Below are 13,648 nucleotides of genomic sequence, written 5' to 3' on the forward strand. Positions count from 1 at the left end.
AATGCTGATAGAGCTAGGCCTCATCATTTGGCCCGCGGGCTCATGGGCCAATGAGGGCTAGCCCAGTCTATTGAAAAAAATCCCGGCCTGGCCCGTTATGGGCTTTGAGATGGCCCGGCCTGTCTTGGGCCGGGCTAGGCTTGGGCTTGGGTGTTTGAAGCCTGGCCCAGCCCATAGGCCAGGCTCGATTAAGCCCAAGAAAGCTCGGCCCGGCCTTGCCCGGCCCTTTAGGCCCGCATACATATATAATTATGTATAAATAAGAGTTTAGGTTTAGGATTATATCACTTAAATCACATATATAATTTGTTTCATTTCATTTACTTTTCTTTACTCATTCCTAGTTTATAATTGGATGATTAGCACATTAATTTGTGTCAATTATTAATTCAACAATTATATATATATAAATAAGATGAACAACATATCACATCACCAAATATAATCATATCATGAAACATAATCGTACCACCAAATATAATCATGCTTTTCTTGAACACATCACCAAATATTTGCATATTTATTCATACCATCCTTAAAAAAATATTTTTTTGATACTTATTATTTTTTAAAATTATTTCTTAAAACGTATTACGATCTAATTATGTAATAACCTCAAAAATAATACTTGGTTTTATTATTTTATGGAAAATCTTATTAGTTGTGCGACTTTATTGGGTGTTTTATGAATTTGGTTTGATGTGAAAATATTGGAATTAAGTGAGTTTAATCTCAAATTTGGACTAAAATGCCCTTATGAATAAGTTTATGATTTATTTTTAATGAAGTAGGGCCCGTTTAGGCCTGGCCTGGCCCGATAGGCTTTCTCAAGCCTGGCTCATGGGTCGGGCTTGAGCTTTGAATTTTTTAAAAAAACTTGGTCCGGTCCGGCCCGATATTTTCTCTCTCCTCTTTAAAGTCCTGCCCAGCCCAACCCAAATCCATTAAATTTGGACCGGGCTAACCCAACCGGGCCCATTGACGAGCCCTAGATGGAGCCATGGAGTATTGGCTGGAGAGTGCTGATGTGTTTAATTTTGGTCGTGCATGTTGTTGGGGTCCATATGGTAATATCGTTATTTAATTGATATCATGCAGACATAACATAAAGTATGAAGAAAAATAAATTGCGGCCATCCATAGGGGAACATCCTTTTAAATTAATGACTGGTAGTGACCAAAAAGGCCCGGGGACCCCTCTCTCTAAAGTTTTGTCTTTTGGTCACGTTCTCTCGGAAGTTTAGGAATTGAAAACTTGTTCTTCTCTCTCCAAAAGTTTTGCTTTTTGGCAAGTTTGATTTATAAAGGAAATAGGCTCGGGAAAGTAGACCTGACATTCAGTGTTGTGTACAATATTATCACCTCTACGGGAAAGATTGAAAACTTTGTTTTTTTCTTTATGAAACAACAAAAGTGTAGGACTTCGACATAAAAGAAAAAGAAAGTAAAAAACCATCCCCTCGTGTTTTTCATCTAGGCCAACAACCAATGTCCCAAATCAGGAGAAGATTCGTGGTAGTTTACACAGTGCCATAATTCCAACTTAGCAAACCCAAAAAAGAAAGAAAAGAAAAACAGTAATAATAATAATAATAATATATAATCCAAGATTGCACCTTGTTTCTTGCTGAGATGAATTAGAGTTCAAAAGAACTGTAAAAAAAATAAAAATTACAGGGCAATGCCTCACGGAAAAGTTGGCTCTTAATTTTTAAGAGGCAAAATAAGCTTTGGTGGCAGCTAAACTATTCCACTCTGGAAATGGTGGTTGAATGTTCAAAATGGTTTTGCAGAGGGAGATATTTATGAATTTTTCTTCTTTTCTCAAGAGGATTTGAAGAAGAGCTCAAAGTTTGAGTCTTGACCCTTAAACAACTGGGTACGTTCTTATCTTCTTGTTGTGTTGTGTGGTTTTTCTTGTAAGTTGGCGTCTGTGTACTTTCTGGGTTTTTGAAATTTGTGAGCCTTTTTTTGGTTTTGAATGGCACTTTGCATATGTGTTTGCGAGCATGTCTTTGTGTATTTAAAATTTTGGTTCTTTTTGGTAGTTTGAGGCTTAATTCAAGAAAATTCATTTCTGAGTCTGCCAATTTCTCTCTCTCTCTCTCTCTCTCTCTCTCTCTCTCTCTCTCTCTCTCTCTCTCCTGCCTGCTTGTCGTAAGATTTATGTATTGCTGGGTAATTTGATTTGAAGAAGGTTCATTTTCTTCAAGATATACCTACGTGAAGTTGTTATTTTAAATCCTAATATTTTTATAATAAAATTCTGATTTATTTGATTTATCTGGTCTGTTGCGAGTAGTAATTGTGCTTTGCTTCTGCATGTTACATGTTACGGAGGATTCAGTGTAACAGAGGAGTGGCAGAGTAATGGATTGGAGTGAATTATGGAAGCACATGGCAGTGTCGCATTGGAGGCGGCACCTTCCCCTCTTTGTTTCTTTTTTTTGGGTCAAGAACTCTAATTTCATTCAACTTGAAAAAAAGAGAAGGTACAAGATACAAAGGAAAACAAATACTGAAGGGAGGAGTGGAAAAGCCTTCCCCTCTTTCAGTTGTTGCCATTGCTGTCAGTGGGAAACAGAAAGAGCAAATACATTGTTAGATGGGCTCTGGAGAAGTTTGTTCCGGAGGGAAATGTTTTCTTCAAGTTGACACAAGTGCGCCCAAGGATTATTGGAGTTCCAACACCAAATAAGTATAAACATGAGTATAAATTTGAGACATTCATAAACTGGATTTAGCACATGAATTCATTCATTTGGTATTCTAATTTTTTTAAGACTGATTTGGTTTTCAAATTTTTTATTTTATTTTATAAAATTACTGTTATGTTTACAAATTCTTGTTTTTGTTGTGAATATAGTGGGAAATCTGATTCCATTGTCACAAGTACGAGCAGCAGCAGCAATTGGTATTGGCATATTTCAGAGAAATTCAAGAGGAACAGAGCAAAGAAGATTTTCTATTTGAATGGATAAAAGTTAGAAGACGACGACGGGCAGTGAAGAGCTTATTAGCAACATCTTTATAGCAAAGTGCCTCAGAAAAACTGCACAACCAAACCAACCATCCAAAGAAATAATACTGCAGACCCGCATTCACAACTCATAATAACCGACCCGTCACCCCAGTATAAGTTTGATCTGAAAATAGAGAGTCCACATGAGTTCTACATAAATACTATGACAAAAGCAGCATCATTTTTCAAGCCGATAAAGGTGCAGACAGGAAAGCTTTTCCAGGTTTCCGGTTAGCCAAAGGACCATGACATCCAAAAAGCTGCATAATCAAATATAAAAACCATTAGTTACCAGGGCTAATCATAATCCCACATCCAAAGCCAGATTATGCTGATCAGAAGGAGAAATAAACATCCCACAATTCTACTTTTTACTTGTTTGCATAACAAATAATAGAATGGTGGATATAATGAAAAAAAAAGCAATCAGGAAGAAACATGATTGATGTGTAAAGAGGCTCTTATTCTATCGTCTATTTGCATGCAGCTCAAGTATCACCTTAGCATTAACACCATCGGGCTGGATTCTGTTCTCCTTCTTGTACTTTACATAATCAGCACGGCTGAACTTGGTGAATCCCCTGAGTGAAAGGCAAATATTACAATAAAAAGAAGCATCGGGAAAACTGAAATATTCTTTTGTAACCAACGTCCCTAATAACTAATTCCAGCTCTCCAACCTTTAAATCATTACTTGCGGGTTCAACCTTTTCAAAATGGCAAAAGAAGACTATATACAAACTTGTGCCAGCATGAACTATTTTACCTCACACACTTAAAAACTCTTTCCTTCTTTCATTTCCAGCACACAATAACTCGCGACAATTATATATTAATCAATCTTTTCCAATAAACAAATAATAAAGTTGAAAGCATATAGCACATTCAAAATAAATTTTCTGTAAGTTGCATGCCAGTCAGAACTAAACAAAACATCAATGCTTGTCTTTGTATGGCAGAATAATAGGAGGCAAAATAGCAAAAACATACCACTTCCTGCTAACAATAATCTTTTGGCGACCAGGAAACTTGAACTTTGCACGGCGGAGGGCCTCCTGTGCATGATGGCTGTTGCTATCCTTGCAGCGAACAGAAAGGAGGACCTGCCCAATCGCAACTCGTGCACATGTTCCTAGTGGCTTGCCAAACGCACCCCTCATTCCAGTTTGGAGCCTATCAGCCCCAGCACATGAAAGCATCTTGTTAATGCGTAGAACATGGAATGGATGCACCCGCACCCTCAAATGGAACGTATCCTTCCCAGCAAATTTGGTCATGTATTTGTTGCAAGCAATCCTAGCTGCCTCAAGTGCCTCACTTGAAACATTCTCTTTTTCCCAACTCACAAGATGGACGCAGAAGGGAAACTCATCAACACCTTTCTTCTTCATTCCAACATCATAAATTCTGATCTTAGGATCAGGCACACCGCGACAGAAACGTGACTTCGGGTATGGCTTGTTCTTAATCTGCCTATAACACCTTGCAGGCCCTACAACAATAACAGAGCATCCAAAAAATCATCATAAAACATGATTATATCAACTTACAGACAATAATGAATTCACTTTGCAAATTCAACAATTGAAATTAGAATCTGAATAAAATATATATCAAACTTATACAACATTGACAACGACATTTGCTACGATTGCCACAACAATTGGCTTGGGCAAGAAAAACGTTCCAAAAAGTACCGCCAATAAACAACTCACAAAAACAATTGGGTCGTAGAAATTACATTTGTGCAATGGTTTAAGATGTTCTCAACGTTTAAATTCCAATACCAACTTAGAAAACCGATCACATACAAGCAAATCCCATTTCTGTATAAAAAATCAGACGCCACAACCAACATTGTTCAATAAGAAAAAATGCAGACTACAAATCCGGAACATAGAGAAAGAAAACCAAATAGCTTGGATAAAACGCAGAAACGATTCTTCGACAACAAAATTCATCTCCCGCCAATAAAATGATAAACGCAATCAGATAATTAAACAAAAAATTAGATAGATACATGTATAATACGTCAATGGACGAAGAACGAAGAATTAAATGAGGGAAAAATAAGATGAATGCAAGAGAGAGGCACTCACTCCTCCCCATGGCAAGCTCCTGATTCTCCTCCTCCTGTTTGCGCTTCCGGGAAGAAACCCACGCCTGAAACCCTATTGCGGGCTTTTTATACTCGGAGCTCCATACATTTCAGTTCGGGTCGACCCAGGTCCAATTTTCTTGTTTTTTTAACGTCGGGCTGTCTACTCATCAGGCGTGCTGGCTGGCTTGGCTTTGCGACACGTGTCAAGTAAATCAGACGTGGCGCTATTAGACCATTTTACGGTATTTGCATTTCCTCACTGCGCTCAGTGGACTGTTCAATCAGAAGCCAGAGGTTTCCAGAAGAAAGAGACCGTCAAACAACGGAGATGAAAATCCACCACGTTGCTTGCTTGGAGGACAACTACGCATACCTGTGAGCCAAAATCCCTCTTTTCATCTCAATTTCTGATTATCGTTTTTATCAGGGTCTTTCTACTTTCTAGCATAATTAATTTAATTGTAAAATTGCAATTGTTAATGGTGATTATGGCTTGCTGGGTTTGGATTAACAGAATCATTGACGAGAGTACCAAAGAAGCTGCAGCTGTGGATCCAGTTGAGCCTGAAAAGGTTCTTAAAGCAGCTCAAGAACATGGCGTTGATATCAAGCTCGTCCTCACCACTCACCACCACTGGTGTGTAAATGTTTCCAGTTCTTCATCAAATTTACCATTCAATCACTTATATTCGTAGCCATGTGCTTTATTTCTGCATACCCATTACTCATATTCAACTGTCACCACAAAATTATTATATGTATTATATTTGTTTTGGATATAAGTGCCAACAAATAGGTATTTGGGGTTCATATCGTACTTGGGTAATAATCTGACAGGCCAAGATTGTATTGAGCATCGTAGTTTGGGTAAATGTAAAGATTAGACTTATGGGTTAGTTGCCTCTGTTTTAAGTGTTTTTGCTGCTGCATTGATGTGGTAGGGATCACGCTGGTGGAAATGAGAAGATAAAGCAGCTGGTGCCGGGGATTAAGATATATGGTGGTTCTATTGATAATGTAAAGGGCTGCACTGATAAGGTGGACAACGGTGATAAGATTTCTCTCGGGGCTGATGTTCATATACTGTCTCTTCACACACCTTGGTATGCGTCTTCCTTGCAGATTTGTCTTTCATTAATGTTTAATGTTCTTAAGTCTGCTACACGACTGATATTTTGTTAGTCTCTTTGGAGTTTGGACTAATCCGTTACCTCTTTTTGGACTGTAAATAGCAACAACAGCATATTATTGCCTTTCTGGCACACAAATGTTCTCAAGTTTTTCTTTTGTTTGGGATTAAATGCATCATAGTTCTTTAACAAAAGATATCCTTGATCCTTTATAGCATGATATGATAGAGAATTTGAATCTAAACCTGGCAAGAAAAGAGGGCCATAGGACCGTGATCATTAGATTAGGTATTGCTTCCATGCTATCTTAGCAAATGCTAAATTATAATTGTCCTTTATGCTTGATTGTTTATTTAGCAGATGATTTAACTTTGTGTATGTCTTTCCTTTTTATGTTTTTAATTATATTCTTCTCCTGAACTTGCTCTCACCAGCCACACTAAAGGTCACATAAGCTATTATGTGACTAACAAAGAGGGAGATGACCCAACTGTTTTTACTGGAGACACACTGGTAAGTTGAGTGAAGAAGCTTTAGTTTCTTTGAAATCTGAAGTAAATGACAGATGTCATGAAAGGCCTCTTAGGGTACCTGGTTTCCGTAGTCTTAAGTTTATTTGAATGTGTTGTGCTAGAGACATGGGTTATTGTCTTGCACTATGAAGTCGATGTCACATCTGTCCCCCTATGTAGTAATGCCAAATACTTAGAAGTTTGGAATACCGAAACCTTTTTTATGTTCTTAGGAACCTTTAGGCTGTAATAGGTTGGTTCTCTGAATCTCTTTTAAATTACTTGATTTATGTCTATTTATAAGGATGCAAGCAGTTAACTGTGGTTCCTGCTCTATATGTAGTTTATTGCGGGTTGTGGTAAATTTTTCGAAGGAACAGCAGAACAGATGCATCAGTCGCTATGCGTGACTTTGGGTTCATTGCCAAAGCCAACACGAGTTTACTGTGGCCATGAGGTAAAAGAAGATTCTGGATTTCTTTGTGTCTTGAAATTTTACTCAATTACAGGGCATTATTAATTGATGATGTTTACAGGCCCCAAAGTTTGATATACTTGAACAATGCAATCTATTTCCTTCTCCTGAGCAAGGATGAATTGGGTTGTTTATTTTCCAATTTAGTTCCAATGATTATCATAGTTTATAACTGTCATATTCATTCAATTGTTGTTGTATATGCTGTATGTCTTTCAGTCCGTAAGGCAAAGGTAATGATTTGATTGGTATTGCTCCAGTACACAGTGAAGAACTTGCAATTTGCCCTGACAGTTGAACCAGGCAATGAGAAAATAAAGCAGAAGTTATCATGGGCACAGAAGCAGCGGGAAACAGGCCTCCCCACAGTTCCTTCAACCATTGAGGAAGAGATGGAGATGAACCCTTTTATGCGGGCTGATCTACCAGAGCTTCAGGTTTGCTTATTCTCCTATAAGTTGATAACCATATCATGGTTTTCAGTTGAGATAAAAGTAGTAAGTGAATATTTGGAAACTGATGTAGCACAGTTTGTTACTAAATTTGAAGCTTGAAATGCTTAAGAAGTTGGTATGGTATTGTTCCATGTTTATACAACTTTCAGTTTTTGCCAACTCTAGCATGACCAACTGCAGAATGCTCGCTTTCAATAGCCAACTCGCGCCATACATACATACGGCTTCCTTACATAGACGTTTAACTTGTTTTACAGGAGAGGGTTGGTTGCAAAACTGCTGTTGAAGCTCTGCGTGAAATAAGGCAGAGGAAGGACACCTGGAGGGGATAATTGGTGACTTAACATATTGCCGTTTGTGCCATCTTTGTTTCTGTTTTTCCTTCCAATGGGTTTGCAGAATATTGTTTAAGAGAGACAAAGCCTTCTGTTATTGTTGCTTGTTGGTTGGGCCAGGAATGTTTCTAACATATGTCCCATGTGCTTGGCGTAGATAAAAGATAATGCAACTAATACAGTTCGTGTGATGTGTATTGCCTTTATTTTTTGTTGATTTTGGACAACCGACCACATGAGAGGCCACCCAAGCCAACTTAATTAAAGCAATTTCAATGGGTTGGTCCTTGTGCATAATGAAGAGCCTTTTCTTCTCTTACAAGTAAATCATAATTCCGATATTATATCAAATTATGATTTTTCTTCTTTTGTGTACATATAGAAAATGACCCTTATTAAATAAAAGCATACAAACACACAGACCAAGCTGTAGTGGGTTAGGTTATGATTTACTTCTTTTATGTATATATATAGAGAAAATGACCCTTATTAAATAAAAGCATATAAACAAATGGACAAGGCTTAGAGCAGTTATCTATGAATCAGGGGCTTTGATTTTTTTTAAGGATATTTTTTGTTGAGAGGATGATAATATAATAATATATACTACACGACGGTTTTGTATTTGAATCCTCATTTTTCCAATATCTTTCTTTTCCAATATCAATTTCATAAAATTTAAAAATGAAAATGAAAACGGCACAGGCGGAATGCACTTAAAAGAAAAAGGAAATAATAAATTAAAGCGTTCCTGCAACAAATATAAAGTCAACACGTTACGGCTAACAGCCAATGATGAAGCAAAATAAAAATTTAACCAAAAAAAAAGAAAAAAGAAAAAGAAAAAGAAAAAGGGCCAAAGAAAGACGACGACGCGTAGCTTATTGTTCATGCTTCTTACTAGTCTAGAAGAAAAGGAAGGCGATCCCGATATTCGGGTTGAGAGCTTAGAATTTAGCTCAGTAAAACAACAACAGGGCCCATTTTCATTCACTACGAGTCTGTCGTTTTTTGACTTTTTCTTCTTCAACGGTCTGCCGCTGCCGTCTCTCTCCGATCCTCCCCTTCTCTGAATTCTTCGTCGACACAAAGCCATCAAGGTCGGTTCTTTTCTTTACTTAATCTCTGATTCTTGCTTTGGGGCTGAAACTTGAAGAATTAGGGTTTTCGATTTTCATGGAAGCATCGCCCGGAAATACTAGTCCAACCAGTGGAGGCAACACTGGGAATAATAGCAACAGCACGACGTCGTTTGGGTCTATGCAATTCCCTGCCCTCCGTTTCTTCCAGTCTCCGCTCTCCTTCGTATTAGATTACTCCGGTATACTTTCTCCCAGCTCTTCCCGCCACGAAGCTGACGCTCCGGTGGTCAACGCCGTAGTCGTCGCCGATTCTCGCCCCCATTCCCCTTCGGCCTGCACCTCCGGCTCTAGCAACACCGGAGAGGTTTCAATTCGCATTATCGGCGCCGGTGAACAGGAAGACCGCGGTAACGGTGCCGCAACTGTGCCGTTTCATGGGGACGGAAATGGTGGATCGCTAGGGCATAGCGGTAGGGTTCAATCTTTGGATAATCTGGCGGGTACAGTCAATGGGGTTGGGTCAGGCGAGAGAGTCCCCTTGGTGCCTCCGTCTTCTCCAGAACATGGGCGTGACGTTGGGGACACTGGGGATGGTGTGGATAATAATTCTAGGGATTCTGCTTACCAGAGATATGATATTCAACAGATAGCCAGATGGATTGAGCAGGTTCTTCCGTTTTCGCTGCTCTTACTCGTTGTGTTCATTCGTCAGCATTTGCAAGGTACTCACACTCACTTACTAGTGCAGATTGTCTCTATGATCATTCGTGTAAGTTTGAATAAACTAATATGAAGCCCAAAACTTAGCCTTTGCATTGTAAGTTTGAAGCTGCTGGGGCATGAGTGTTTCCTATTTTGTTTGTGTTATTTTAGAGGGACTATTTTACTTGGAGAGAGTATTTTAGACATGTACTGATCTTGGTTTTACAATTTAGATGGAGCTAGGGTTTTCTTGGCCCATTTTGAGTTGAGTCACATCCATATTCTTTGGTAACGTTAACAGTTGATGTTACCCATTCTAATAATTGCGACATAAAATACAAACTCGAATTATGCAGAAATCAGTATCTTATGCATATTATCAACTATCATAGAGATGCCAATGTGATAGGCTGTAACATCATAAGCTAATACTTAAAATCTTGAGGACAAGTTTCTTCCACCAGGCACATGTTTATTAGTGTTCAGTCTTAATCTTAAGCTTATCCAGTTCTAAAAAAATATCATTTCTCATAAATGTCAAATGGCAATATCTATGTAAATGAATGGAGAAGATTTTGTGAACTAAATGGTTTTAATATGTTTGTCTTGCATTTTTTTTATCACTGCAGTGCTGTTTATTCATTTACTTTTTGGGGTGATAACTTGCAGGTTTCTTTGTCACTATATGGGTATCAGCTGTCATGTATAGGTCAAATGATGTTGTTCGGAAGCAGACAGCTCTAAAGGTAATTTGATACATCTTTGATTATATGAGATTATATTATCCATTTGTTCCCCCACTGCAAAATCTGTTGAATAGCAGATCAAATATCTCAAACAATTATTGGTTTCTGCAGGGAGATAGGAAAATACCAGTTCTTCTAAGTATTGCTGCTGCTTTTATGCTTCATGTAGTTGGTGTTTACTGGTGGTATCGAAGTGATGATCTTTTATACCCATTGGCAATGCTTCCTCCGAAAGCCATACCACCTTTCTGGCATGCGATATTCATCATTTTGGTCAATGGTATGGAGACAGTCTTTATTGTTAAAATTTCTTTGTGAAGACAACTGATATACTAATTTATTAAATGTAGAGTAGGTCGTTCATCTTTTGTAACCATCAGAGAAGGATTTGTTATGAATGTTGGAGATAGAATTCAATAGGGTTTTAAGTTTTGCATTGAAATCCTCAATTTAAAGTTCATAACTCTGTCGGACTGTCTTAGACTTTATTCAATATTTCATGTTGTCCCTCCACTTTTTGGTGTCTACTTGGAGCTATCAGTTAATGTGGGGTTGTCTCTGTTTCTGATTCTATATAATGCTTCTGTCCTCTGTTTGTCCCTGTAATGTTGCCTGTTTATTTCCTATGTCACTTCTCTTATTGTTGTGCCGTACTTATCTTTCTTTGAATATGTTCGAGAGTTTTTTTTTCTTCTCTGAATTTTATTACATTCAGATACCATGGTGAGGCAGGCAACGATGGCTCTCAAGTGTTTGTTGCTTATATACTACAAGAATGGCAGAGGCCATAATTATCGTCGGCAGGTGACATGATGCTGAGCATTAGAAATTTCCATAAGCATTTTATCTTCAACTATCTCATAATTTGGAATAACTCGCTGAAAGTTGTTATCTCATTTTGAAGGGTCAAATATTAACTGTGGTTGAGTATACACTGCTGCTGTACCGTGCCTTGTTACCAACACCTGTTTGGTACAGATTCTTCCTGAACAAAGATAATGGGAGCCTCTTCTCATCACTTACTACAGGATTGTATTTAACTTTTAAGCTAACATCTGTCGTTGAGAAGGTAAGTCTATTAAGTAGTAAGCTGTTGTACTAGAACATGATGATATACTTCATGGCACTTGAACTGGGTTTATATGTTATATTTATATTTTATTGCTTTTTAGGTCCAATCCTTTTTTGCTTCAATAAGGGCATTATCGCGGAAGGATATCCATTATGGGGCGTATGCAACGTTGGAACAGGTATGAAATCTAACTAAATGATTTGATTTACTTTGGGTTCTGGAAGCTAGATCAACAACGTTGAGATCATTTTCTTGCTATTTGTGTTATGTTCTTTATTACCTAAGTAAAAGAAGGCTATATGTACCCACCCATCCTGTATTTATCTTTAACCTATTAAACTTGTTTTTTCTTGTCCTTTCAACATATTAGAAGCTAGTTAGCTACATAACCTTTCAAACTTTATACTTTCTATTTCATTTAAAATATGTATGTGTCTGCATTAGAGCATGTTTAGTGTTACATAGTGAATACAATTGTTGTTTTTCCGCATAGGTAGTTATCTATGCATTCCAGCTCACAAGTATTTTGCTTTAGGTAAATGCAGCGGGGGACCTTTGTGCCATTTGCCAGGAGAAGATGCATGCTCCGATTCTGCTGCGCTGTAAACACATTTTCTGTGAGGATTGTGTCTCAGAATGGTTAGTTTGTTACCTTATGTTTCTCACTGAGTTGTAGATCAATGATCATGATACTATATTAGAAATATTGGAAACCTCTTCTTTACAAGGACGAAATGTGATTTCTAGTATGTCTCTCTCATACTTTGCTTGTGAAACCTTTAACTCTCTTGAAAAAGGCCACTGCCCTTGAACAAAATCTTGCCTCTGGCAAGTTTTGCTTTGGTCCAACTATCTGTGTCCCCGTGTATTGGCCAGAAGCATTGGCGCTGGATCAACTGCTTGCCACTATTGTGGATTTCTTGCTGCTTAATTGAACCAGAATCTTACTAGATTTCTACATTTTTGTTCAACTATTTCACAATGTAGAGCTTATATTCATCTTTTAATCTGTCGACCAACTGGCAACTACTTTACCTTTTCAGGTTTGAGAGAGAAAGAACTTGCCCTTTATGCAGGGCACTGGTAAAACCTGCAGATCTGCGAACATTTGGGGACGGGTCAACAAGTTTATTTTTCCAGTTTTTCTAAAATTCCTAATTCACCGATTGGAGAGCCTAGATAATATGAGCAAGCAGAGCAGCATTCTTGAAACAGTCCCGTTTTGTGTTTTGTTAATAGGCAAATGAATGTATTCTGATAGAGCATTGTATCATGATTAGGTTGCCTCCAGGTAATGTGTTGCAATCCTGAGGTCATCCATGAGCTCTCAATGGATGACATAATAGATGACATGATTACTAAACTCCATATCTCCTCCTGCTTGATATGTTATCTCCTTTGTATAGATGCAATGCAACCCATCTCTCTCTCTCTCTCTCTCTCTCTCTCTCTCTCCACTAATAAATTGGAATCTTTTCATGCATCTCTTTTAGCCAAAGTGGCTGCTTTAAATCTGGGATTTTGTTTTATTGATTATCCTTAAAAAGAAAATGTAAGGGTTTAGGGCCTACTCACACTTGAGGAAGAAGACAAAATGACTATTGTTGGATTTATAAGTGCTGTAATTAGAATTATGACTTGGTTGAAAGTTGAATGTTAATTTGGGTTAATACTTTCTGCTGGGTCGGGTCCTTGCAAATTACTGTTTAGCATTTAGTGTTCAACAGACTTCAGTTTCCAGCCTTTGATAATCATTTTTTTGGCTCCTAAGATTCGGTCGGTTTTAAGGGATTCAATCCAGCCGTCCAATAAAAGTCGGTTTTAAGGGATTCAATCCAGCTATCCAATAATAGTTTCGCAATTAATCGGATGGCTGTTAAGAACTTCTTGTTATAACCCCTTATTAGAGTCTCTCTGTACAACCTTATGTAGCTTAGCTTGCGGTGCGTACGTAGGGAGCTCCCTCCTCTTTGGTTCCATATGTGCTCCAAATTCTTCCTTTCCATGAACAGAGTC

At 38.0% G+C, this 13,648-nt stretch overlaps 3 protein-coding genes across 3 annotated transcripts; 2 read left to right on the forward strand and 1 right to left on the reverse strand.

The window, feature by feature from the left end:
• Positions 1–2,936: 2,936 nt before the first annotated feature.
• LOC117617812 (60S ribosomal protein L10) lies at positions 2,937–5,228 on the reverse strand. The gene is made up of 4 exons (XM_034347374.1): positions 5,122–5,228; positions 4,013–4,514; positions 3,522–3,603; positions 2,937–3,282 (listed from the first exon to the last, which is right to left on the reverse strand). The coding sequence occupies exons 1-4, from the start codon at positions 5,129–5,131 to the stop codon at positions 3,208–3,210; spliced, it is 669 nt and encodes a 222-aa protein (XP_034203265.1). The 5' UTR covers positions 5,132–5,228; the 3' UTR covers positions 2,937–3,207.
• LOC117617811 (hydroxyacylglutathione hydrolase cytoplasmic) lies at positions 5,194–8,347 on the forward strand. Its single transcript, XM_034347373.1, has 7 exons — positions 5,194–5,498; positions 5,638–5,760; positions 6,065–6,226; positions 6,688–6,766; positions 7,109–7,222; positions 7,501–7,677; positions 7,953–8,347. The coding sequence occupies exons 1-7, from the start codon at positions 5,452–5,454 to the stop codon at positions 8,025–8,027; spliced, it is 777 nt and encodes a 258-aa protein (XP_034203264.1). The 5' UTR covers positions 5,194–5,451; the 3' UTR covers positions 8,028–8,347.
• Positions 8,348–8,817: 470 nt separating this feature from the next.
• On the forward strand, positions 8,818–13,069 carry LOC117617428 (RING finger and transmembrane domain-containing protein 2-like). Its single transcript, XM_034346792.1, has 8 exons — positions 8,818–9,834; positions 10,484–10,560; positions 10,672–10,840; positions 11,276–11,364; positions 11,465–11,629; positions 11,733–11,810; positions 12,168–12,271; positions 12,676–13,069. Exons 1-8 carry the CDS (start codon positions 9,207–9,209, stop codon positions 12,779–12,781), a joined length of 1,416 nt encoding a protein of 471 aa, XP_034202683.1. The 5' UTR covers positions 8,818–9,206; the 3' UTR covers positions 12,782–13,069.
• Positions 13,070–13,648: the final 579 nt, after the last annotated feature.

The sequence above is a fragment of the Prunus dulcis genome, chromosome 2 (genome assembly GCF_902201215.1).
Source record: "Prunus dulcis chromosome 2, ALMONDv2, whole genome shotgun sequence".
Classification (NCBI taxonomy): Eukaryota; Viridiplantae; Streptophyta; class Magnoliopsida; order Rosales; family Rosaceae; genus Prunus; species Prunus dulcis.

Excerpts from the sequence above, each read along its gene's own strand:
- LOC117617812 (XM_034347374.1), bottom strand. Across the intron at positions 3,604-4,012 it reads ATTATTGTTAGCAGGAAGTG|GGGATTCACCAAGTTCAGCC; the intron begins GTATGTTTTTGC and ends CCTTTCACTCAG. Across the intron at positions 3,283-3,521 it reads CCGATGGTGTTAATGCTAAG|CTTTTTGGATGTCATGGTCC; the intron begins GTGATACTTGAG and ends TTGATTATGCAG.
- LOC117617811 (XM_034347373.1), top strand. The coding sequence starts at position 5,452 with ATGAAAATCCACCACGTTGCTTGCTTGGAGGACAACTACGCATACCT. Across the intron at positions 6,227-6,687 it reads CTGTCTCTTCACACACCTTG|CCACACTAAAGGTCACATAA; the intron begins GTATGCGTCTTC and ends TGCTCTCACCAG. Across the intron at positions 7,678-7,952 it reads CTGATCTACCAGAGCTTCAG|GAGAGGGTTGGTTGCAAAAC; the intron begins GTTTGCTTATTC and ends CTTGTTTTACAG.
- LOC117617428 (XM_034346792.1), top strand. The coding sequence starts at position 9,207 with ATGGAAGCATCGCCCGGAAATACTAGTCCAACCAGTGGAGGCAACACT. Across the intron at positions 10,841-11,275 it reads ATTCATCATTTTGGTCAATG|ATACCATGGTGAGGCAGGCA; the intron begins GTATGGAGACAG and ends TATTACATTCAG. Across the intron at positions 11,365-11,464 it reads GCCATAATTATCGTCGGCAG|GGTCAAATATTAACTGTGGT; the intron begins GTGACATGATGC and ends CTCATTTTGAAG.